Source organism: Polyodon spathula, chromosome 7 (assembly GCF_017654505.1).
Source record: "Polyodon spathula isolate WHYD16114869_AA chromosome 7, ASM1765450v1, whole genome shotgun sequence".
NCBI lineage: Eukaryota > Metazoa > Chordata > Actinopteri > Acipenseriformes > Polyodontidae > Polyodon > Polyodon spathula.
In genome coordinates this window covers 48,102,813-48,128,214 of record NC_054540.1, presented here as the reverse complement: position 1 = coordinate 48,128,214, position 25,402 = coordinate 48,102,813, and the positions used below count along the sequence as shown (strand labels likewise).

Below are 25,402 nucleotides of genomic sequence, written 5' to 3'. Positions count from 1 at the left end.
CTCTTTATAGCGGCTCAGTAATCTCTGCTGACTTAATTTCCTACGGTGGTTAGAATTTGATTAGATTTGTAGTTTTAAAGTTATTTTGAATTTAATTTAGATTTTTGAGGCATGTACATTCAAGTATTTGAAAGAATATTAAGCCAATAACATGGAAGAACACTAGGCTTAAACTCCTTGAACTGGCCCTGGATATTGGCTCTCTGTGGCCAACATCCTGGAAATATTTTCGGGTTGCTGGCCTCCCATGTGGATTTCTGTCCCCATTCATTAAGTTAAGGACTTCAGGCTACTTAAATATTCAAAATTTTTCATAGCCATACACTAATAGAGATTAAAAATAATTGTATAAAATTTATAAAATTAAAATCTGTTATCTTTAAAAATCACAAAATCTTGATCGATTCGGCCATTTCAATAGTGCCAGCCTGAAGTACAAAATTCAGCTTAATTGCAGAATCGAGGTGGAGGGTAATTGCGTTGGATCTTCACAACAAAGGGACTGGTATGAATATAAATGTTTTCCTTGCTGAATTAAGACCCTATCTTTATATTATGTTATTGGATTATCACTAGGGAGCATGTGATGAGGGGGGGGGGGTTAATGTAGAGTTTTGGGTAATAGGGCTCTGATGAAACACCACCTAATGCTCCCATTCATGGAAACAGCAAACCCCAAACCAACTGAAGTAACAGGCAGAAAGCTATCTGCAGATAGGATTTAAGGATTGATATTGCTAATTGCTGCAGCACCATAACAAAGAACAAATACTGTCTACAGGGACCAAAAGTGGGGGAAAAGGATGTAATGATCCATACATACTGGGGAGGCAGTGTGATCTGGAGGGTATTTCATTTACTGTAATAGTCTTATAACTCCAGCCAAGTCATAACACTGGACTGAGGTAAGGCCACAAAACATGATCTGCTGACCTGAATTATAGCAGGCAGTGAGACAGCTAATATGTTATGTTTTGATGCAACCAATGGTCAGTACTGACTGCTGGCACAGATGATGTAGGCATTTCAATATGCTGATATACAGTGGTCCCCTGCTGGTCTGAATGGGGCCTACTGGGCTAGAAGTGGGACATGGAGCAGGTTCCACCATAGAAATTCACAGTTAAATAAAAATATCTGTCTTATTTCAATAGTTTCATTAAATAAGGATTGAGGACACCTACTGATTTTGTAGTCTTTGAAGTTTGAGCTCTTTATCACGAGAAACGATTTCCAGTATCCACTGCAACCTCTGATGACAGGGGTGTTTTCCAATAACACTTGAGAAATGCAGAATTGACTGCATGTGTATTTGTCAGCAACTGGTAGGTAATTGTCTTGTGCTTCATACTGTATACCACTACTTTCATATCAGATGTAGTAATGCTGTGAATAGTAGCCATTCTATATTGGTAAGACACAAGGTTTTCATCTTATAGTACCTTCTTAAAAAAGGGATTTCACTGGTGAAAATGATTTAAAGTGCATCCTGCTAACTAAACATTTAGTCACAGCTGTATTTCTAGTTTGTACACAGCTGTATGCTGTGGATGCTGCTTTGTGCAGTGCTTCTTTACATGCAAGGCAAGTGTGATGGGCCATATGCCACCAAACAGGTTTCTATATTTTATTTATTTTAAAGTTTGAGATGAAAGTAGATATTACAATTAAATGTAACGGCCACCCAAAGTAAGGAATTGCTGTAGTTGCAGGTGCCTTAATTATTGATGTGTTTGCAGATCCACTTTTAGAGCAAACATGTTTTTTTTTCCAGTCAGTCTCTTTCTAACTGAAGCTACATAGCAATGCAAATGCATGTCAATCTGTATTTTCATATTCAAATATGTATTCTATAATATTGAAGACTGTGTAGGACTGCTCGTGTGTATTGTAACTGCATCTCTTCTAATCATTTTTCTTAAGGATTTATTTTTATTTTCTTTAAAGATTGGGGGTCTATGAAACACTATTCCAGCAAACAACCACATACAATAAGCAATGCAAAGAGTACATTGAATTCCTACATTAACAAACTGGCTAGTGGCGACAACTATATTCTAGCTTACAAAAATAATAAAACTACACTACAGAAAAGTAAATATTCATTACAATCTGTGTTATTTATAGAAAAACTATAAGACACATATTATAAACAAACCTTTATATAAATGAATTATTGTGGACAAACAATTGTTTGAATGTAATAGCATATGAACAAAAATGACTTCTTATTTCATTCGGTAAATATCTATTCATGTCTCATTTTACCAATAACTATTAAAACGCTCAGCAGTGCTGAACTTAGAAATACTAAAATGACAAATGTTTTGGCTAACATTGAAAAAGACTAGTTGAAATGTTTGTAATTGGTTTTATTAAATTTGAGTGTTTCTAAATGTCACATTTCACAAGTAAATCCTTAAATAATGTAGAATGTACAACTTATTTTGAAATGTGCCCAACAGCTATAAAACAAAGAAAAATATTAAATACCTGTATTTTTAAATTCAAAATTATCTTAAAAACAAATTGTCAGAATGTGTTTGAATGAAAGAGCAATTCTCTTTAGGTTTTGTTTGGGGACAGAGCAGATGGGTTGCACAGCGCTGTGGGATATGTCATTTATCATAGTCACAGTCGCTAGGTAGCAGGGCTCAACTCGCTACAGGGAGAGTTACCGCATTTAAGTCACAGCCCCATTAGAGCTGGACTAGTGCAGTTTGGCAACACTTGTACTTCTCATTAACTTCATCATATTAATTTATTAGCCTTATACATCACAGCAAGTTACTATGGCCTTGTCACAAAGAGAGGGATTTAAACTCCCACCTGGTAGACAGGCGTAGTAAATGTACAAACAAAGGAATATACAAATGAATGGTAGCCCTGTAAACTGAACTTACCATTCTGACTTGTGTGAATCGATACAAACACAAGAAAAAAATGATAAAATAACAGTACCAAACCGTAAGAGAAAGGATTGTGTTGTATTTAGTAAATGTTTCAGTTGTTCATAAACAGTCTGGTGGGGTGGTGGCTATGTTCACATGTTAGTGTAACGTATATTAAAATATTTCACAACTGCAACAGCTGCATGATGAAAGGACTCAGATTTTTCTTTTTTTATTCATCCTTTTGTAGTTTGTAGGCTGTGGGCATTTTGGTATTAAGGTCAATGTCATGGCCTTTAACCTTGTTCTGCTTTATGAGCAGACATTGGAGGATAACTTTTGACAGCTTTGGAATGAACTGGCCCACATCATCAAAAATTGTATCCCACGCAGTTTGAATTCTTTCAATAAAATAAGTACATTATTATGGAACAGAATATCACTGATTGAAATGACTGACTTTTAGGAAAGGTAATAAAGCTTCTCTACACAAAATGTGATAAGACAAAAATCTGAATTCATTCGTTAAACATTAAGGCATTTGTTGTAGATATACAAATATCTCTAGAAAACTAGAGAATTGGATGGATGTCATCAAAGCATCCAAATGTAATAACATAAAAACTGTCTTTGAGTTGCAAGCTCACGCACATAATAATAATGAGAGCAAGCCCCTCTGGGCAGTGGGTGACATCTGTTTCTATGCCAGATCCTGGTAACAAATATAGCAAAGCAAAGCACGTTTTACCTGCACAAACAGGACAAAGGCATTATGTGAGTCAATAAGGGAGGGGAACCTACTGTATACTACAATTATACGCTGCTCAGGAACTTTCAGCCAATCAGAGTGCAAATTTTGCCTTCTGCATTCCATGACACATCACAGAGAAACCCTATTCATGACATCAACCGTGCCACTTTCAGGTTCTATTGTGCTGCATTTTCCAGATCAGTACAGTTGACGTCACCTGCTTTAGAAAATCATATCTGAGGCACCTCTCATAATTCCATTCAACCGCAAAGCCCTTCCAAAACCTGGACATTGCAGTTGGCCGCGTACACTTCACAGTATTCTCTTCATCGAACTCAATTAGCAATGGATAAAATAAAGTTTGGTAATGATTAGAAAAACAAATGTAGCTGGACTTGAACTTATTAATAAAAGCTGTACATAATAGATGTACAGGGCTGTGAGGGTCTGTAAATGGGTTATAACTGCACTCTTAGTGCTTAAAATGACCTCAGCTTTCAGCCTTGGTTCGTTCACCTACTCATGCCAATGTTACGCTGCACACAGGCGTTTGCCATCCTATAACTCTATATTACTGCATCCCCTTTTCCCTGCCTATAGCGGCATAGCCCTACAGTATACATCCGACGTACAGTGGTTCAGTGCTGGGGAAAGGGATTTCTTAATATGGCATTCCAATAAAACCCCACATATAACTACCATATGAGCCAATATATTTAAATATAGTCTAATGTACAGCTCTACTGTCCATACCAGATATGGGGGGCTGAGGGTTGAAATATTTTATCTGTGAGACAAATGATTATCGATTATAAAACGTTGAGATAAGGTTTTACAGTACTGGTATTTTAGATTTTACTGTGCTGTTCAAAGTGTTTGCTGGGTTTTGCTAATATGTATGTGCTCTGTGTATTGATATTTTAATGTTATCCATTGCTTTCTGTGTTTAAGATGTGCATTTTTGTACTCCAAATGTTAATGTACTGTTTACTGTGATACTGCGTAACATACTGGGTTATTATGTGTGATTAAAACTGCAAAAATAATTTACTTTGATAAATGAGACATAAAGAGTTAACACAGTTAACCTGAAGTGAGACAAACAGTATCCAAGTTTTATCAATGGTTTTCTAATAACAGGAGGTGACTCTTGAAAGCAAACTGGTTTCGATAACCCAAAAACGTGTTTCTGGATGGCCCATTTTTTCATCGTTGTTTTGGCTACTGTATGTTTGTTAATACTAGCAGTATTTTCCTTAGTAAGCACGTTCCTGTGACACTTTTGCTTGAATAGCTTTGAGGATTTTAAACAAGTTTGTGCATACAATTATTATACATGTGAATGATAGATAGGTGAATAGATAAATGGACATCCAATTTTAGAAAGATTGGCCCTTTAATTCACTCTTCCCGATAATAACACATTAAAACACTAAGCAATTTTGTTACAGAAAGCCTGAATTGAAAAATCTAAACTGCATCTGATTTTGGTCAGTAAGTCAGTCCCATATCTATATATTATATATATATATATATATATATATATATATATATCTATATTATATATATATTTTTTTTTTTTTTTTTTTTAACTAAAAATCCAATATTCCAACCTCTGTTATAACATAATAAAGGCCCTGAAGGACAAGCTGGTCAAATCAATATTAGTTCATTTCAAACAGCGAGGGAGACAAAGAGAGCGTGATGATTTGATAAATTTCATTACCTGATGGGGAGATAAGTCCTGGTGATAAAAGGCCGTGGACACTGTGGGGCAGCAGGCGAGAGTTCTCCTGCATCGCCACGCCCAGCGAACGCTTCGGGGGTCTTCCAGGTCTTGAGCTGTGGGAAAGCAAGGAGAATTTGAATATATATATATATATATATATATATATATATATATATATATATATATATATATATATATATATATATATACACACACACACACACACACACACACACACACACACACTGTACATACTTTTACTGTAGAAGAGCCGTCAATAACAATATATCATAAGCAAAATGTGAACCCAGTACTGATACAGTATCTGGTCAATGGAAGGCAGGCATACTATAACACTAAAACAGTCAACAAAGTGTTTCTCTGACTTAGAGGTTGATTTGATATGCCTGTACCCTGCTGGGATGAGCCGCCACTAATTTTTAGAGCTATTTAACCAAGGATAGTTGGTTCCGCAATGTATGGATCAACATAGATTTTGCCTCAAAGTAAAAATATATCTGTTTAAATGTACAGGTAATTAAAAAGTAATTTGGTTGTCTGAAACTTGCAGTTTAATTTTCTTAAGGTTATTCATGTGGGGAAGCGTTTATGAATACAAATAAAATACACTATCCTTTGGTACCATAGCAAATTTAGTTAACCCTCTATTTTGATACCTTGGTCTGCAACAGGAATGGTCTGATTTATTACCACCAATTACAATTACTTAATTAAGAGTAGTCTGTTATATGAATTATAATTACTATTATATCAAGTGCTATGGAACACAATTCTATTCTGCAATGATTAGCTCAATTATAAAACAGCATCCAGTGGCGTATACTGCAGTAAACTAGCTCCAGTAGTTGTTTATATTGTATACACCACAAACCTAGTCTACTGGCTACAGTATCATGTGTACTAATCTATAGATGGCTGTGCTACATTTTAAGCAATTGATACTGCATTAAACAAACTAAATTATCCAATTATTGTTCTATTCAATACCCAACGTCTACAATTTTGATCGTTAAACTTTACTTGACCTTTTGGTGTTTCTCAGGTGAAACATATTACTATCCCCTGTAGCAACCTGACACTCTGTGACTTGCTCACAGTAAACTGATCTGAGGCCAGAACCAGCATACAATTTTACATTACTAATCCAATTAACAGCTTGAACAGCCACCCATGTAAAAAGAGCATTCAACATTAATCACTTTTGTGGTTGTTCTAGCCTGTAACTGGAACCTTCACGTTACTAACTGCACTGTATACACAGACCTGTTAATCACAGACTGCTGTATTTTATTCAACTAGTAGACTTATACATATCAGGTTTTCACTGCTACACTGTTATTTTTACTATAACCAAAACTGCTGCTTTATACTGACTTTCTAAACAAAATCGAAAAATAATATCTTCAACAACACAATGATTGGAAAAAAAAGTAAAATTGGACTAATTTATGGAAATGTTTTCAGCCGTTAGAGTGCCTTGTTTAAGTAATTCTGACACACGCTTCTTCAGAAGGTGATTCCACTCTTACTCCTGACTATAGGTGAATTGCTTTTACTGATGCCGATAAAGGTTGTGCATTTGAGACCTTTCCGATGAAGAAAAGATTACCTGAGGCAAATGCTATCACGATTCAAATAAGAAAATTTTTCTAAGGTTTTTTTTATTATAATAAATGTTCTTTTTAAATAATTAGCACACTCACAAATACATCTTGTATCCTCTTACAATGAAAACATTTACTACACACCTTAAAGCACCATATGGTTCTTATTCCTTTGGACTTTAATTGAATGTATGTTTGTTTGAAGATGCAGTCCTCTTGACCGCGCTAGAAAGATCACACGTTTTTTTTTGTTTTGTTTTGTTTGTTTTTTTTTTTTTTTTTAAAGCTCGCTCCTGCCAGCTTTCTGTTGTGTCAAACAAACATTTGAAATCTATTGAAATTCCTAGGCATGCATGATGCCATTGCGCTTCAAAGAAGCAAAAAAGGAAAGTGGAAAACACATTAAGATTAGTCAACATAATTAAAACTTCATTAAAGAAAATTACATAAATGCCTAGAGCTGAAAATTATTAAGTTAACCCTTGAAACACTAGCATGGTTTATCTTGGCAAAAGTCTATAAAGTAGCACCTGTGGGTCAAGTGTATTACCCCAGATAGGCCAATTAGTACCAAACCAGAAATATGGCATGGAACATTTGTTCGAAATTTTAAATGAGTTTCTGCAATTATGACTGCCAGTATAACTGAGCTCCCAAAATATGATGCTGTGTCAATATACTGTAAAATGTACCCTGGTTTAAAAAAAAAAAAAGGTTCTTCCATTATTACATGAAATGGTAGCCGTATTAGTCCAAAGATGATAGACAATGAGAAGGAGATGTGATACCTTTTACTGGACTAACTTTTAATAATTTTGGTTTAGTTGATCCATTAAAAGGTATCATATCTCCTTCTCTTTGTCTTCCATTATTTCAAAAAGACTGCTTTGTGACATCACAAGTCACTTTCACACATTGAGTGTGGCAACAAATCTGTCCAGTTTGTTTTGAAAACAGTGGGTGTTAATTGTGGAAGATGGATTAGCAGGTGCACAAAACAGAACAACAGTGATTATAAACATACTGAAATCTGTAAATGAGGTGCTAACAGTAAAAAAACAAAACAAAAAAAAAATGCATGTGTGAAAGTCACAGGAATAAAACAGCTGCAACATTTTTTAAATCTAACTCTTTAGATAAAGACAAATATTTCTTCAAGGTCATATTTACACAGAAAATGACTAGGCTCAAAAGACTTGTATGCCCATGATTTCCATTACATGAGAGTAGATGTTGAACTTCATGCTGATTTGAACTCGGCTCTCGCCAAGATAAGCACCAACTAAGACGTAGCTTTGTAGTAAACTAACGTGATCCATCTGCATCTCCATCCATTTGCGTTGTTTTCCATCTGATGATGTAGATATCCTTCTGTCTGGTGTTGATTGCTGAAGTGTAATGCTGGCTCCGGGGATCAGCTCATTTTGCCTCCCCAGCGCATCAGCACACACAACGGCTGCGATGCTGGCTCCGGGGATCAACCCAGTGCGGTCTCCCCAGCGTATCAGCATGACAACCGTCTGGATTGAGCTAAGTAGGGTACATCGCTGGGGTCTTCAAGTGGGCACCTTTCATCCTCGGTGTTTCGTGACTAGCCCACAACACCTCAAGAGGGCTCAACAGTGATTCTGGCGTCCCAGCATCACCCCACTCCATCCCCCACTCAGCTCAACCCAGCTTACTTACATGTAAATTAGTGTTGCTTTCTTTCTATTGTGCTTAAGATCCCCATCCAGAATCCTTCCGTCTCAACCACAGCCAGTTGCTGCTCCTTTCTGCTGCTTCAGATAAGTTCTTCACTGTGCGACGCAACTCTTAGCCACTGAACCTGACTTCTCTGAGAAACCGGGTTGTAGAGTGTGCCACAAATCCTCGACAACCCACCTCCACTGGGTAAACTCCCCGCTGTTCCGCTTCAGCAGCTAGTTGAGCATACCAAAGTTTCTTCCTCTAATACGCCTCATCCACTGCATCTTCCCATGGCACTGATAACTCTACCAGATGAACAAGGAGTGCTGATCCAGACCACAAGACAATGTCTGGTCGAAGGTTAGTGGTGGCAATCTCAGGTGGAAAAATAAGTCATTGACAAACATCTGCCAGCATCTTCCAGTCTCTAGCAACTCCCAGTTGTCCTTGGTGAGGCCTGGTTTTAACACATTTTCTTGGTAGTTGCTCTCCTGGATGGAGGAATATTGTCTTTTACGTGTAATGCTTTGATGGAACTGGTGGCAACTTATTGGTCATGTTACGATTGTCTTCCAATGTTAAGGCCAAACATTGCAGCACCTGGTCATGGCACCAAGTAAACCATCCTTGGCTAAGACCCACCTTACATCCTGTCAAAATGTGCCGTAATGTTGCAGGTGATGAACACAAAGGACATGAGGGATCCTCACCCATCCAGAGGTTTAGGTTCTGTGGTGATGGGAGAACATCATATGCTGATCTGAAGAGGAAACTGATCCTGCTCTGTTCCATTGTCCATGGGTCTTGCCAGCTGATCTTGCGTTGTTCCACACTCTCCCATCTCATCCATTCTCCCTGCTTGGCCTGGGAAATGGCCTTTACACACCTGATCCTTTCCTCCTGCTTTTGCACCTCACTGACTACCAGCTTCCTCCGTTGAGCTAGGGTTGCCTTGTGCCATGCAGGAGGAGCTGAACTGAGACCAAAACTTTCTTTTCCATGCTGAACTTGACCCATAATATCTCAGATTTGAAGGGCAGCCTTAGCATCTTCCACAGCTTTCTTTGCCGTCCATTTTCTTCCAGTTTTCAACACAGGTGCTGCCTCCCTTGCGCATTTGTCACATGAATCTACTAATGTCATTTCCAGTCGGACTTTTGCGCACTTAAACTACTCAGTTAGAGCAGAGATTGGTAGCTGCAGTATTCCTTTACCAAAAAGTCCCACTCTGCTGAGGGAGCATGGAACTCCCAACCATTTCCTGACATATAAACTGATTAAAGCTTCCAGCTTCTCAACTCTTGTCAAGGAAACCTCATACACAATCAGTGGCCACAGCAGTCTTGGCAGTAGACCAAACTGAAAGCACCAGAGTTTCAGTTTCCCTGGTAAAGCGCTGCTGTTTATGCTCTTCAACCCTTCCACTGCTTGTTGTCTAACTTCTCCCACATGAACTGTGTCCTTTAGATACCCATCGTACCATCTCCCTAGACTTTTCACCAGCTTCTCGGATACTGTTGGTATTGCCTCACCATTAATGTAGAACCTTTTATCTACTACTTTGCCTTTAATTATAGAGATGCTTCTTGATTTAGTGGGCTTGAATTGCATTCATGCCCATTCAATGTTATTGGTTAATTTGCCCAATAACCAATTAGTGCAGGCTACAGTTGTAGTCATTGTTGTCATGTCATCCATGTATGCTTGAATTGGTGGTAGTCGCATTACAGAAGCTAAGCGCTATCCTCCCACTACCCATTTTGATGCCTTAATAATTACTTCCATTGCCATGGTAAAAGCCAGTGGAGAAATGGTACATCCTGCCATTATTGCAACTTCTAGGCATTGCCATGTAGTGCTGAATTCTGAAGTTGAAAAACTAAATTGCAAATCTCCAAAGTAGGCTTTCACTAAATTTGTTATTGTCATCGGTATGCTGGAAAAATCAAATGCTGCCCAAAGAAGTTCATGTGGCACTGAACCATATGCATTATCAAAAGCCAAGAATGTCACATGGACCTCCTTCCTCTCCTTTTTTGCTGATTGAATTTGTTGCCAGATTACGCTGATGTGTTCTAAGCATCCTGGGAAACCTGGAATGCCTGCTTTTTATAAAGAAGTGTCAATGAAGCAGTTCTTTAATAGGTAGGTTGACAATCTCTGAGCAATAATGCTGAAGAAAATCTTGCCTTCTACGTTTAATAAGGAAATAAGACAAAACTGACCGACGCTTGTAGAATCCTGTTCTTTTGGTATAAATACTCCACCTGCTCGGCGCCATGCTCTGGGTACAACCTGTTTTTCCCATGCCACTTTCATCAATTTCCACAGAATTCGTAGAACTCCAGAAGCACTCTTGTGCACTCTGTATGGAACTCCATTAGGCCCTGGAGATGATGATGCCCTTGCTTTCTTCACAGCTTGCTCTACTTCTTTCCACTTAGGTGCACAGTCTTCCATTTGGTATTCGGATACTTCTTTCCACTTAGGTGCACAGTCTTCCATTTGGTATTCGGATGGATTGATAGGTGGGATGTCTGAAGGAATTCACATAGGCTCCTGCCTTTTTGAATCTGTATGTGTTTCTTCCAAATATATCTCCAGCTCAAACTTAGATGATTTTAGTGTGCCATTTTTCTCACTGGTGAATAGCCTCTTTACAAATTGGAATGGATCTTTATAAAAATTAGTTCTTGCGCGCTCTTTCTTTTTGTAGCGTTTACGTAGGCACTCAGCTCTGCGCAATGTTGCAAGCTTATCTTTAATGACCCTTTGTAACAGATGGAGTCCCTCCTGACTTTGTTTTGCTTTTCTCCATTGCTTCCTCAACTGCCTCCTTTCTCTAACTAAGCGTTCGATCTCCTGCTGCCGTCTAGACTTTCCAGGAATAGTTCAATGCAAGGCCCTTGTCCCTTCTCCCTCAAGCATTTCATTCTCCCTTGATGAATCTTCAAACACCTGACCATTGTCGCCTTACTCCAGCCACAGACACAAACCTGGAGTTCCATGTCTTTGCTAACTGCAGATCTTGAACTAGTCTTTTGTGAAGTACTCTCCATTCTTATATCCGTTTCCGTTCCTAATTCCTTAACCATGCTATCCAACGTTGAGTCATCTTCCGCCCCCGCTCTCGCAGACTCTAGGGGTATTTTTCTCTTTAATTTCTTAGAGCGGGTGTCTCCAGCACCTTGTTTACCTTTGAAAACAAAGAACTGGATACTGCTGACTACAGCAAGTGAAAGGACTACAGTACGAGAAAAGTAAATAATGACAGTTTAAATAATAAAATGAATTCAATATTTGGCCTACTTGTTTACTTTAAAAGTCACTTCATATGAACACAGTCAAATTATTATTTTTAGATATTTAAGAAGATAGTCCTTTGTTCTTTATGTGGTAGTAATACAAATGCATTTGTTTTGAAATGACTAAGCCAAATGTATCCCTTTGTTGACACTGCTTTGGAGACATTTACCTTGGAGTGCATTTCTACTGAATATGTTCCATGAGGTAAATGTAACAAGCTTGCCATTTCCCTTAGGAATGATAATCCTATTTATTTATATGGTTACATTTGGATGCTTAGTGTTCAACCTTAATCAATCAATCTGCATTTTATTTATCGCCTTTCATAGTGGAACACCATCACAAAGTGCTTTACAAAATGCAGTAAATACAAGATAATCCATAATACTTCAAATACAGAGAAATACATAATACATGATATACAGTAAAAAAACAATGCAAAAGTATATAATACATGATAGTACCATAATACATGAAATAGTACACTAAATACAGTGGAAAGTGCATAATACATAATATCTGAAATAGTAGCAGCAGCTAATAGCAGATATCAGGCTTAGTGAGAACAGGTGAGTTTTGAGAGTTGATGTAAAGGGAGCGACAGTGGGAGTATCACACACCAAACCTGGGAGAGAGTTCCAAAGATTCAGAGCCATGAAGTAAATGAGCGTTGTCCAAGTGGCCTGTGTGATGAAGGGCATAGTAGGTTAGCAGGAGAGATGAATGGCAGAAGCATTCTGAACTAGCTGCAATTGGTTTATAGTGCATGCCGGGAGACCACAATATAGAGAGCTGCAGTAGTCAAATGCATGACAAAGTACTGTATCTCCTCATCTGGGAGGGAAAGGTAGGGACAGCCTTTGGAGATGTTTCGAAGATGATAGAAGGAAGATTTGACAACGGAGGAGATGTGGGCATCAAAGGAGAGGTTGCACCAAGGCTTTGTACTGTGGGGGAAAGCAGCAGCAGACAGTTTCTGAGGTTCACAGCAGCTCTATTTAGATTTTTAAGTTGAGTTTTAGATCCTACTAGAAGGAGTTCAGATTTGTTAGTGTTTAGTTGAAGAAAATTGGCAGACATCCAGGCCTCGATGTCTTGAATTAAGGAGTTTCTTCCTTTATATAGACAGGTGCTTCCCTTTGACTTGATTAAAAGGCTCCCAATTTCCAATTGTTGGATTTTGTATTACAGGTAACACACAAATAAACTGTGGGTCACTGTACCTGAACAGACACAAAACATGTCTGAATTAAGTCAAAATTGTCTACAATACAATGACGACAGCAGCAACACTTTTAATTGTAACAGGTTGTAAAAAACAAGCTTGTGTTTTAGAGTATTATATTTTTATCATGGGATCTGATCATTCTTTCACGATTTACAACCACCAACCTCCATAATCCTGCCCCCTCCCCACATCTTCTTCAGGCATTATATTGTAGGACAGCCTGACAGTCAATTTGTGCACAACGTATTTAGTTTGTTTAATTATACCTATAAGCAGCTGTTCTTGACTGGTTAGTTTTATTTTAAATTAGTCAAATGTAAAAACTTGTATAGCATAAGTTTATTTCTTTATTTATATATGTTTTACAATTGAAGTAAATATACACAGAAACATTCAAACCGTTTAAAGGCAAACATGAATATAGAAAACTTGCTGTGCTAGATTAGAGAATGTAAACAACAACATATTTCTAAATGTTATCACCAGCAACAAAGACTACTGTTAAAACAGAGTAAAAAGACTATGGTAGAACACCTCTCGTGTTTATATTTGGTGCCATAGCTTCACCTTAGTGGAAGTTCCTACCCTCACACCAAATTACATTTTAACCACTTCTTAAAAATATTTTCTCAGAAGTACAATCACATGAATCTGGTGATCTGTGTTAGACCTTCACAGTCCACCTGTTAAAACCCTTCAGGTTAGAAGAGACCCAGCCAACAGGAGGTGGGGGGGGGGGGGCTGGAAAATTTGAAAAAACATCATTTCAAAATTTTAAATGGGAAATTGTTTAAACAACAAAAGCTGCAGCCAAAAAACTGTACAAGTCAGGGTGCCTTTGAAGATATTTAATTAAAATCTAATCCCGCATTCTTAAAGGCTCACATAAATTAAGCTGTCATTCAGGAGATTTATGCATTCACATTTGCATATTGCATACAATTCATCAATTACTCATGTTTGAAAGCACTGCCTTTCCCAGGGAGCTGGCTGCCACTGTGCCAACAAGCGGAATGAGAAGCGCGTAGTACCCACCAGTGCCCAGGAGAAGGCTGCCTCCATATGTCCATTCTTCACAACCCCCCCCCTCCAGCACCACATATTGCAGTCAGGATTACTGACAGCAATCTGATGTACTCTCTTTATCTCAATCTGTCAACTGAAGGTGGAACATTTAATGTGCAGCATTGGGCTTTGCAAAACAAAAATAAAAAATGACTGAAACTTAGAAACGATAATACAACCAGCACAGAGAACTATTGTGTGCGTCTTATTAATATCTATAATAATGTCATGGGTGAGTGCAACTAACTTCAGGCATTCATAACCCTAAGATCTGATTTCTCAAATGGAAACTTATTTTTAAACTAGAAATGAAGCTGTATTCCTGGCTGGGCATGCTGCCAAAAACTGCTTTTGTTACAGTTATAGGAATTATAAACCTTGGGCGTTGGGAATAGCACAACAAATCAATACAAGGCTATCATATCTCAATTAATTAAATACAAAAGGATTACTTTCTAAAACAAATAGCCTCCAGTAACTTTATAAAGACACCAGATAATGGGTCAATTTATAAAATTGCCACTACAGTCAGGAAAAGTATACCATACAAGAGAACACGGGAATCCGAAATAATATTTTGGAGACTGTTCTTAGTGAGCAGTTTTATGTAATGTTTCATACTCCAAACCTGAATTAGTGCGCCAATTTCTTAAAATAATCACTATATATATATATATATATATATATATATGTGTGTGTGTGTGTGTGTGTGTGTGTGTGTGTGTGTGTATATATGTGTGTGTGTGTGTGTGTGTGTGTGTGTGTGTGTGTGTGTGTGTGTGTGTGTGTATATATATATATATATATTTTCTTTCTTATAGGGGATTGTATTAGCTTGAGATACACACAATCAGTTTACATTATATTATAATTACATTGTATCATTGTTCTTATCCCTTACCATGGGTTATTGGCAAGGTTAATTGTTCTTATTGGCAAATACTTACATGTATTTAGGCAAGGTGAACATTAGCTACACTGTATGTGAAATGTATGCTGGTCTGTCTTGGGAACAACATTTACTGTTTGTAAGTTATATAATTTAAGTAGTACTATAAGCTAAAAAATAACTGACCTTAATCTTGTGCGCATTTACTGTGTATAAAGAAGGCATAAGTGAAATATTTCAGAATGATTAAAAATAATCTATTTATTATTTGCCCTTCTAAATCTATAACAAATACTTTGTTTTCCTGGGTAAATGGGATAAGATGTCAGACCTTTATCTGACCCAAACCTTCAGATATTGCATAATCTGCCACCTTAACAGCTCTGACAGCAGTTCTCAATAGATTCTGTTTTATTTGTGGGCGTCAACCCTGGTAACACTTTGACATATAGCAGCTATGTGTTCATTTTTTTTTCTCCATTTTTCAAGTTTTTATTGAAATTTATGCAGTTTAATGTCTCAATGTACTCTGCAATTAAAGCATAGAACAAATAAACAATTAGAGATAAAAAATAAATCATAGAATCGTTTTGTTTAACAAAATTTAATCTAAATTTTTTACTCAAAGTAGCCATCTTTTGCAGATATAACAGCCGAACACACTCGTGGCATTCTTTCTACAGAAATCAAATATTGTTCGGAAAGTTCTTCCCAACACTGTTGCAGAAGTTCCCACAAATGTGTTCCCCACTTGTAGGTTGCTTTGCTTTCACCCTTCTGTCTAGTTCATCCCAAACCAGCTCGATGGGGTTTAAGTCTGGAGACTGTGCTGGCCATTCCATGATTTGACGCCTACCGTCTTGTTCTTATCTTCTAAGGTAGTTCTGACATAGCCTGGAGGTATGTTTTAGGTCATTATCTTGCTGTAGGATGAACCCCTGACCAACTAGGCGTATACCAGAGGGTATTGCATGGCGCTGATGCAATACCCTCTCTGTGCCCCAGGCCATCATGCTTCCTCCTCCATGTTTGACAGTTGGTGTCACACACCGAGGAACCATCCTTTCGCCTACTTGACGGCGTACAAAAATCCTGCGTGATGAACTTAAGATTTCAAATTTTGATTAATCGGTCCATAAGACCTTCTTCCAGTCTTCAGTAGTCCACTGGCGGTGCTCCATGGCCCAGGCAAGCTTCTTTTTCTTATTTTGCCATCTTAGCAAAGGCTTTCTTACTGCCACTCGACCTGTCAAACCTGCAGCTCAAAGTCTTCTCTTCAAAGTTGAAACTGAGACTTGCTTACTTCGACCAGTGTTAAGCTGTGCTTGAAGCTGTTGTCCTGTGAGCCACCCACCACGCAAGCTGTTGACCGTCAGAAACTTCTGATTCTGTTGTGGTTTTGGGTCTGCCAGACCTCTTATCAGAATTTCCTCCAATTTCTCTAAAGAAAAGACCTACACTTTTAAGGGTTATAATGGTGTGTCTGTCTTCCTTTGTTAATTGCCTTTTTCTTGCCATTATGATAGCAATATAGTACTTCTTGCAGTACAATACTGTCCAAATAATGCTTAAGAGGGTATAGTAACACAGTCTGTTCCAACACTGCTTTTATACAGATAGAGGGTTTGTAAGTAATCAACAAAAGTTGGGACACCTGTAGGAATTGTTAGCATCAACTTTCAAGGCTTAATTTACTTCCATTGCTGCTGAACAGCTGTAAGTTGTTAACCCATTACTTGTTCCCTGAAAAAGACATTTTTGTTTAACTCTGAAATGTACAATTTCAGTTTTTGGTAACCTAAACTTTTTTTTTTAACCTCTGGCAGTTTACGGCTTACCTTTGTACCATTTCAGGTTATTCACTGGACTTGAACTGCTTAAATTTCAATAAAAACTGGAAAATGGGGGTGTTCTAAAACTTTTGACCGGTAGTGTGTGTGTGTGTGTGTGTGTGTGTGTGTGTCTATATATATATATTTTAATATGCCCTCATATTTATTAGGCTCTCTCTATATATATAGCCTAATAAGTATGAGGGCATATTAAAATAACATTAATGAGTTCTCTGTGCACATTACATTATGTAAAAATATAGATATGTACGAAAGGCTTAAACAGTACAGTAGTAAAATCAAATGAACACCTAGCAGGTTTTCTATCCTGCATGTAATACAAAACAAATTCTTAATAAATTTATTATAAACAGATTATACAACATTATTTTAAATTGAAACGGTAAACAAGGCCCTAAGGGAATTAAATCATTGCATTTAATATTGTAACTGTGTTAAACCAGCAAGCAGCTTAGCTGCCCGGTTATTAGCTGGCCGTTTTCTGTTTAGTTTGTACTCCGTGAGGGAGTTAGGACTTTGTTTGGTTTTGTTTATTTTGTGATTCTTTTGACATAAAGAATTGAACTTGGGTCCTCTGAACAAGTACGCGCTGTATATAAATAAACATACAGGTACCGCCCTGTTTTTGAATTCCACTCTGTTGTTCACGTAGTATTCTTGCTACTAGAAGACTAGTATTCGCCATGCTAAATGATGGTAAACAAGACACGTTGTCACAACAGGTATTTACTTTGCAGATGTTGGAGAATACCCCGTCCGAAAAACAAGTAAAAAAAAAACATATTATATATGCTGTACAGCACCTCTGGAAAGTGCAGAGAAACAATGCACGGAATATTGTGCTCTATTTTTGGATTAAATCCCCTTTTAATGGAACTTGTATTCACCTTAATAAAGTTGATTCCATTTGGAATACAGATACTGTCTATTTCACATATCGATCCCAGCACTAGGATAGTTACATCACTAGATAAAATAGCAGATCATTTGCCAAAAAGCTAATTGCTGTTACAGAAACAACCACAAGTGTAACAGAATTAATTACAAAAAAAAAAGTGCTGAACGTTAAAACCAAGTTTAAAAGTTCCAGTTTTGTTTTCATTGAAAGATTTATGATAATATTGCTAGAATTTTGGTTGACTTCATTCTCTAGTCTTCATTCTCTAGAGCTGTCTGTAAGCAGTATGATTTTTTTTGTAATTAAAACAGGTTTTCATTGAAGTTTTCTTTTTTTTTTCTGTGAGTAAAGAGAAACATTTACCCTCCAGTAAAATAATCAATCTTAGCACTAAACATGTCAGGATTCCTCCTTACAGGGATTTTTTCTTCATTTTTTTAATCTATTCAATTAAAATCTCCAATAGCAATCTAACAATGTCACCTTGAGAATACACACTTAAAAGTATATTTCTATCATGTATTTAAAACCAAACTGTTTACTACATTCTTCCATCTTTGAAAACAAAACACAGAAGATAAATTGTTCATACACAGAGTAATGTGAGTTTAAATATCAATAATTCACTCTAAAATAGACTTGAAAATTCCCTCACAGATTGTGCTAATGCACGGAAGATGATATGACATTGTAAACTGCTAAATGCATGACACCTGTCATTTAAATAAAGCACAAGGTACCTACAGGTGAAAGGATTTCAATTAATTCATTGTAGTTTCAGCAACAGTGCAGCTTTGAAATGACTCGTTCCTTTTTGTGGGATTACTGTTACTTAAGCCGTGTCATGTCTGCTATTGAATTGGATTTTTAAAGCAATTTAATTTGAAATCAGATTAAGCCCTTTTGAATATGGAAAGCAGCTAAAAACAGTAAGATATTAAAATCCATGTAATGTCACTATTACAGGGCCTGATGTACCGATCCTGATTTATTATTTAATACTGTGTTAAAACTATTAGTAATTTTAAATAATACCATTTGTCTGTCTAATAGGCTATGACCAAGTATGATGTCAGCTACTGTAGTGAACTACATTTTTTGGAGAAGAAATAGGCTAGTGCATTATTTTCCCTCGCCGGGAAAGCATAATTCAGGGTATATGGAGGATGTCTGTCCATCTGACTAACTGACTGACTGACTGTGTCACCCTTCCAGTATATCTAAAGAACTAATGAAACTCTACTGTTGTGTGTTTTCTTTTTCTTTTTCTGTGATGTCTTTTTTAAACTTATTACCAGCTGACTGCATTTCACAAGGTGCAATAACAAGTGGATATCCATTTAGACCACTTTCTTTAACTATAAGCGGTACATACCCGCATTACAGGATGCACAAATAATGCAAAAAGAGTGATAAATGACTAACACATTGGTGGAACTCTGCTTGTCTATTACAGTCACTAAACATGCTGCCAGTATCAATTGGGAAAGACATAGTGTCTGAGTGGCCTAAGTGCCACTGTTTACGGACAGTGCTCAGCTTTTAATTTAAGTAGCCTATGCTCACAATATCTCTGGTCAGATTAAGCGCTTCAGAGCTGCTGATGGTATTGAATAAATGTCAGATGTTCTTCCCTTAATGTCCAGATGGGTAGTGCTGGGTGTTCTTTGTGTGGATTTCTGCAGTCCATTATCTTTTTCATTAATCATATTGCAACACACCCAGACACAGGAGGGTTACTCCATTTTAAGATTGTTTATTTTTATCCTCTGTAGCAAGGCAGCAGGAGAGAGCCCTGCACACTATATATAAGAGGGGTTATTCTAAACGGGTCATTTAATGTATTGTGTGATTTGAACGTGTTTTGTGTTTAGTTTAAAACACGCTGTTTTATTATGATTTATTTAGATATAAATGATGGCAAAAAACTGTGTGTTTTGTTTTGATTGTTTATTTTAAATACCTTGTGCAGAAGGCCATCTCCCAAGTTAATTAGTTGATTTAATTGTTGCTAATCTGGAAATGGTTACCTGTATAAAAGCCTGCAGTTTTTTGCGCTCTGGGTGGGAGTGTTTCAGAGAGAACGAGAGAGACAGAGGAGAGCGAAACTGAAAGTAAAAAAAGGATCAGTGAAGGCAACTGCCCAGTCTGACCTTATTTATCGATTTAGTATGTTTTTTGTGTTTGCGATTTTGTTTTGTTTAAAGCTTTTGTTTTGCACTCTGTGAATAGTGTTTTTTTTTTGTTAAAACTGTCTACTCATTTATTTTTTTAAATAAATGGCGTCACAGCGCCTTTTACACTGTAGTGCCTTGTCTGTGTTTGTTCCTGCTTTTGTCCTGATGCCACCACCTCAGCCATACCTGGCACACCCTGTAAATGTATGTGGTCAAGTGGTGTAGCAGGAGAAAACTAAAAAAGAGAAAACTAAAAAACATATACACACACACACACACACACACACACACACACACACACACACACACACACACACACACACACACAGTGTTTTGCAGAAGTATTCAGACCCCTGACCAATTCTCTCATATTACTGAATTACAAATGGTACATTGAAATTTCGTTCTGTTTAATATTTTATTTTAAAACACTAAAACTCAAAATCAATTATGATAAGGTGACATTGGTTTTATGTTGGGAAATATTAAAAAAAAAACAAAAAAAAAAAAAAAAAAAAAAAAACTGAAATATCTTGCTTGCATAAGTATTCAACCCCCACACATTAATATTTGGTAGAGCCACCTTTCGCTGCAATAACAGCTTTAAGTCTTTTGGGGTAAGTATGTACCATCTTTGCACAAAGTGTCGGAGTGATTTTGGCCCACTCTTCTTGGCAGATTTGTTCCAAGTTGTTCAGGTTGGTTGGACGACACTTGTTTCAAATAGTGCCACAGATTCTCAATGGGATTGAGATCAGGACTTTGACTGGGCCACTGTAGGACATTCACCTTTTTGTTCTTGAGCCACTCCAATGTTGCTTTGGCCTTGTGCTTGGGATCATTGTCCTGCTGAATGGTGAATTTCCTCCCAAACTTCAGTTTTTTAGCAGACTGAAGCAGATTCTCTTGCAGTATTTTCCTGTATTTTGCTCCATCCATTCTTCCTTCAATTGTAACAAGATACCCAGTCCCTGCTGATGAGAAGCATCCCCACAGCATGATGCTGCCACTACCATACTTCACTGTAGGGATGGTGTGTCTTGAGGCATGGGCAGTGTTAGGTTTGCGCCACACATAGCGCTTTGAGTTTTGGCCAAAAAGCTCTATCTTGGTCTCATCTGACCACAAAACCTTTTCCCACATCGCAGCTGGGTCACTCTCATGCTCTCTGGCAAACTCCAGACGTGCTTTCAGATGGTGCTTTTTGAGTAACGGCTTCTTTCTTGCCACCCTCCCATACAGGCCAGTGTTATGCAGAGCTCTTGATATGGTTGACCGGCACACCATTAATCCACTCCCAGCCACTGAACTCTGTAGCTCCTTCAAAGTGATTGTTGGCCTCTCTGTGACTTCTCTCACAAGTCTCCTTCTTGTCTGAGCGCTGAGTTTTGAGGGATGGCCTTTTCTTGACAGTGCCTGGGTGGTGTGATGCAGCTTCCACTTCCTGATTATTGATCCAACTGTGCTCACTGGGATATCCAAACACTTGGATATTATTTTGTACCCTTTCCCTAATCTATGCATTTGTATTACTTTATCTCTAACTTCTATAGAATGCTCTTTGGTCTTCATTTTCCTTCAGATTCACTGCCTTACCAATGACCCTTCAACAGTGGGATTTTTATCCAGAAAATGTGACAGGAACTTTAATGGTTCACAGGTGGAGGCCAATGGTAAAGTAATTGTGTCCTTGTTAGGGCAGTTTCTTTCATCGGTGTAAACTGGGAGCTTCCACAGCACAGGGGTTGAATACTTATGCAAGCAAGATATTTCAGTTTTTTTCTTAAAACCAATGTCACCTTACAATTATTGATTCTGAGTTTCAGTGTTTAAAAATAAAATATCAACCAGAACGAAATTTCAATGTACCATTTGTAATTCAGTAATATGAGAGAATTGGTCAGGGGTCTGAATACTTTTGCAAGGCACTGTATATATAACTATATATATAGTTGTTCTTCTAAATACAGACTTCAAGTACACTGCCACTCAAATTTCACAGCTATCTACAGCCAACCAATCCCACTCAAATTCACAGCTATCTACAGCCAACCAATCCCACACAATGAGCATATATATATATATATATATATATATATATATATATATATATATATATATATATATATATATATATATGTATATATATAATGTATTATTATCTATGATAGGGCTAAAACCATTTCCCTAGCCTAAATTAAATTACATTTAATTTATAAAATTCATATAACCTTATCTCAATTAAACCGTACTGTCACAGCACAATATCCATTTATTAATTCTCATTCATTTACCATATTCATCACAATACAAATACACAAGAAATAATTCCCATTTGATATGTTCCCCATCGACTTGTATTGCGTGAACCCGCGTCTATATCAGGATGCGTACTGTGAGTGTGCGCTCCCTAAATGGCTACCCACTGCTACTCAGCGCAACTGCACTCTACTAAAATGGTACATGCTGTTCAATCATTTAACACAAGTTTACCAACTGGAATAAGCAAGTAATATAAAAATTAAATAAGTCGCACGTATTTGGGTATATCCAATGTATAGAATATGTACACCTATTCCACACAATGAACACAAGCAAACACCGCGATCAAAAGAAAGAACAAACATTTTTCAACACGTTTTTTTTTTTGTCTCCTTCCAGGTTTGGTTAACAACTCTTCAGTACCCTGGACCACAAGACACACAGGTAAGTTATTTTCAGGTTATTATTTTGCTACTGCAATGCTTTTCTTTGTTTAAATAATTATTTTATACAACCCTGTTTAAAATAATTTCACAATGAGTCCATGAGTCCCATTGTTTATTTACTGTTAACGCAGTGATGGAGTTTATATTAGTTTCGCTCCCTCACACACCCTCTTACAGTTTTACTGTAGTGTAGCTAAGACAGGTCTTTCAGTTAAAGCAACAGTAACTCAGTAATCTGTATACAGCCACAGTGGTTATTAGGTCCTTCTGTCACATCACACTACATTGAATAAAAACTTTTCAGAATCGCCAAAGGCGCCTCACAATAATTGAAAATAATACAATATACCAGTATTTATCAAGGCCCTCTATTAAAATAAACCATTCCAAAATAAAATGTAACAAAAGTTTAAGACTATGATAAAAAAAAATGCCATTCCATAAAAACAAGCTTTTTAACCCTTGACAGACTCAAGAGTTTAAAAGAAACCTGGAATCCATAATTCACTGCAAAGCTTTGGGACAACAAAAGTCCCTGGATCACTGCAATTGTGTGGAGAAGCTTGTAACACACGTTGTTTGTGATGTTCCTTGTGTGAAAACGAACAAGTAGGCAAAATGCCTTTTTTTGTCTAGACATCATTATTCTACAAAACTGGCATGGATCCCAAAGCACTACGTATATTTTATTTTTCAAGATAACTAGAAAGCAACAGCTTCAAATTCAAGGTTTATATTTTATTAAGTCTAAATTAGGGGCCCAATGGGAGCACAGCTGCTTCAGTATCTTCAGTCCTTCTCAATTAAATCCGATCAGGTACATGGAGGAAAGATGACAGCAATCCATTTTTCTGTGTCCCTCCTTTACTCAAGTTAGGTATCAAGTAGATGGGCATCACATTTGACACACAAGATTGCTAGTTCATCTTCAAACAATAAGAGTGCTGGCATGCAGCTGCAGGATTAAATTCTCTGACATTATCAACCTGTCTGACTAACTGTTCAGAGGACTGCATAACAGGATTTTACTAATGGCAACAAACCTCGTTTCTCAGCATCTCAGAGCGGATTACTGTCACTAAGCGCCAGGGGAACTGGGAAACATGAACAACTTTCTTTTATTTATTTAATATTCTGTTCAGTAATCTGTTTAAAAACAGCATCAGAGGGAAATGTCATGGGAAGCTATAAACATCCAGTTTATTACTTCTTGTACCTACAAACTGACCGAAATGAAACCCAGAATCCAGCTTTCAGAGAGAGGATACCTCAAAATTTGTGGTTTAATTTTGTCTTTTAATGAGAATATAATAAATACATTTTAAAAGTTCAATGTTCAAATTAAACAATTATACAGAATAATAACATGTCTATGTATGACACGTTCTACTGAATGCTTGGTTTTTACAGAATATTCTAAAGGGTCACCTATTGTCATGGGTTTACATGCAACTTAGACTGAAACTGATGACAGAAAGGACTGGTGAAATTAGCTCAGAATTAAAATGACCAAAAAATCTGTATTTACAGAAGTTGTGCAACATATTGTTCATATGTTTTCTGTCAAACCCTGGTACATTGTGTAATGCATAGCATTCTTCCAAACCTTTTTTAAACATAATAATCAATATGCACTCTGTAAAGTCTGTCTGCAAGACAAAGGCCAGCCCTGCAGGTGTCCACTTGAGCCCACCAGGCACCTGGCTAGTAGGGTCCGTCGTAGCGTGATGAGAAGGAACAGTCACTGCCTTCCTAACCCACAGAAGTGTCAGAACCAATACTAGCCTTCCTCTGGGATCCTGTGACGGAAAGACAATGAGTTCTGGTGGTAAATCACCCTCCTGACCTATGAGGGCGCTAAAGAACGGGAGGAGAAGTGTCTGGAAGGGCTGGCCTTTCCGGGGCCGGGAAGTCGGTCACCCTGGAAAGAAGCGAGACTCTGTTGTAAGACTGTACTGACCTCAAAGGTAAACGAGGGGCAGCTGCAAGCAATAAGGCAGCTGCAACCGTTTACCCAGATGTCATACGGGATTGCATGTAGGGGGCAGGGTAACGCTAATCTTTTCCTTCGTTTGGGTAAAGCTCGGTGGAGAGAGGGACTGAGAGAGGAGCTCTCAGGAAAAGAGACGTGATACGTGTTTTGTGTTGTGTTTGAATGTATATTAACTGTCTGTGTTTTACACCACCAGACAGTTAAAGCACACATCCGGAGCTGTCGCCGAGGGTCAGCACTATCCGGATCACCACTGCACGGAACCGTCACGAAATACCTGTGTCTGCACTAGCACGACTGCACTCACCCAGGACTGGTGACCGTGTGTTCGTTTTTGTTCAGGATTGTGCCCTGTTTTGTTATCCCCGTGCCTTACACATTGTTATGTATTGCCTGGTATTTATTATTTTACGGTCACCAGACCTGGAATACAAATAAAAGCACTTTCCACCAAATTACAATTGTCTGCCTTTCACTCCTGCACCGCATCACCGCTACACCTGTTCCTCATTCACCAGCCACTTTGCCACAGTGATGCAAACCTGAGCTCCCCTCACTCTCTGACTCACCCTGCACACCACGGGGCCCTGCTTTTACCAG

At 37.7% G+C, this 25,402-nt stretch overlaps 1 protein-coding gene across 2 annotated transcripts in view; it reads right to left on the bottom strand.

The window, feature by feature from the left end:
• Positions 1–25,402, bottom strand: part of dacha (dachshund a) — a 167,414-nt gene that overhangs the window by 87,547 nt on the left and 54,465 nt on the right. For both annotated transcript variants that reach the window (XM_041255661.1, XM_041255662.1), the window contains exon 2: positions 5,369–5,484. In XM_041255661.1, the coding sequence (XP_041111595.1) occupies positions 5,369–5,484 (116 nt within the window). The remainder of the gene's footprint in view (positions 1–5,368; positions 5,485–25,402) is intronic.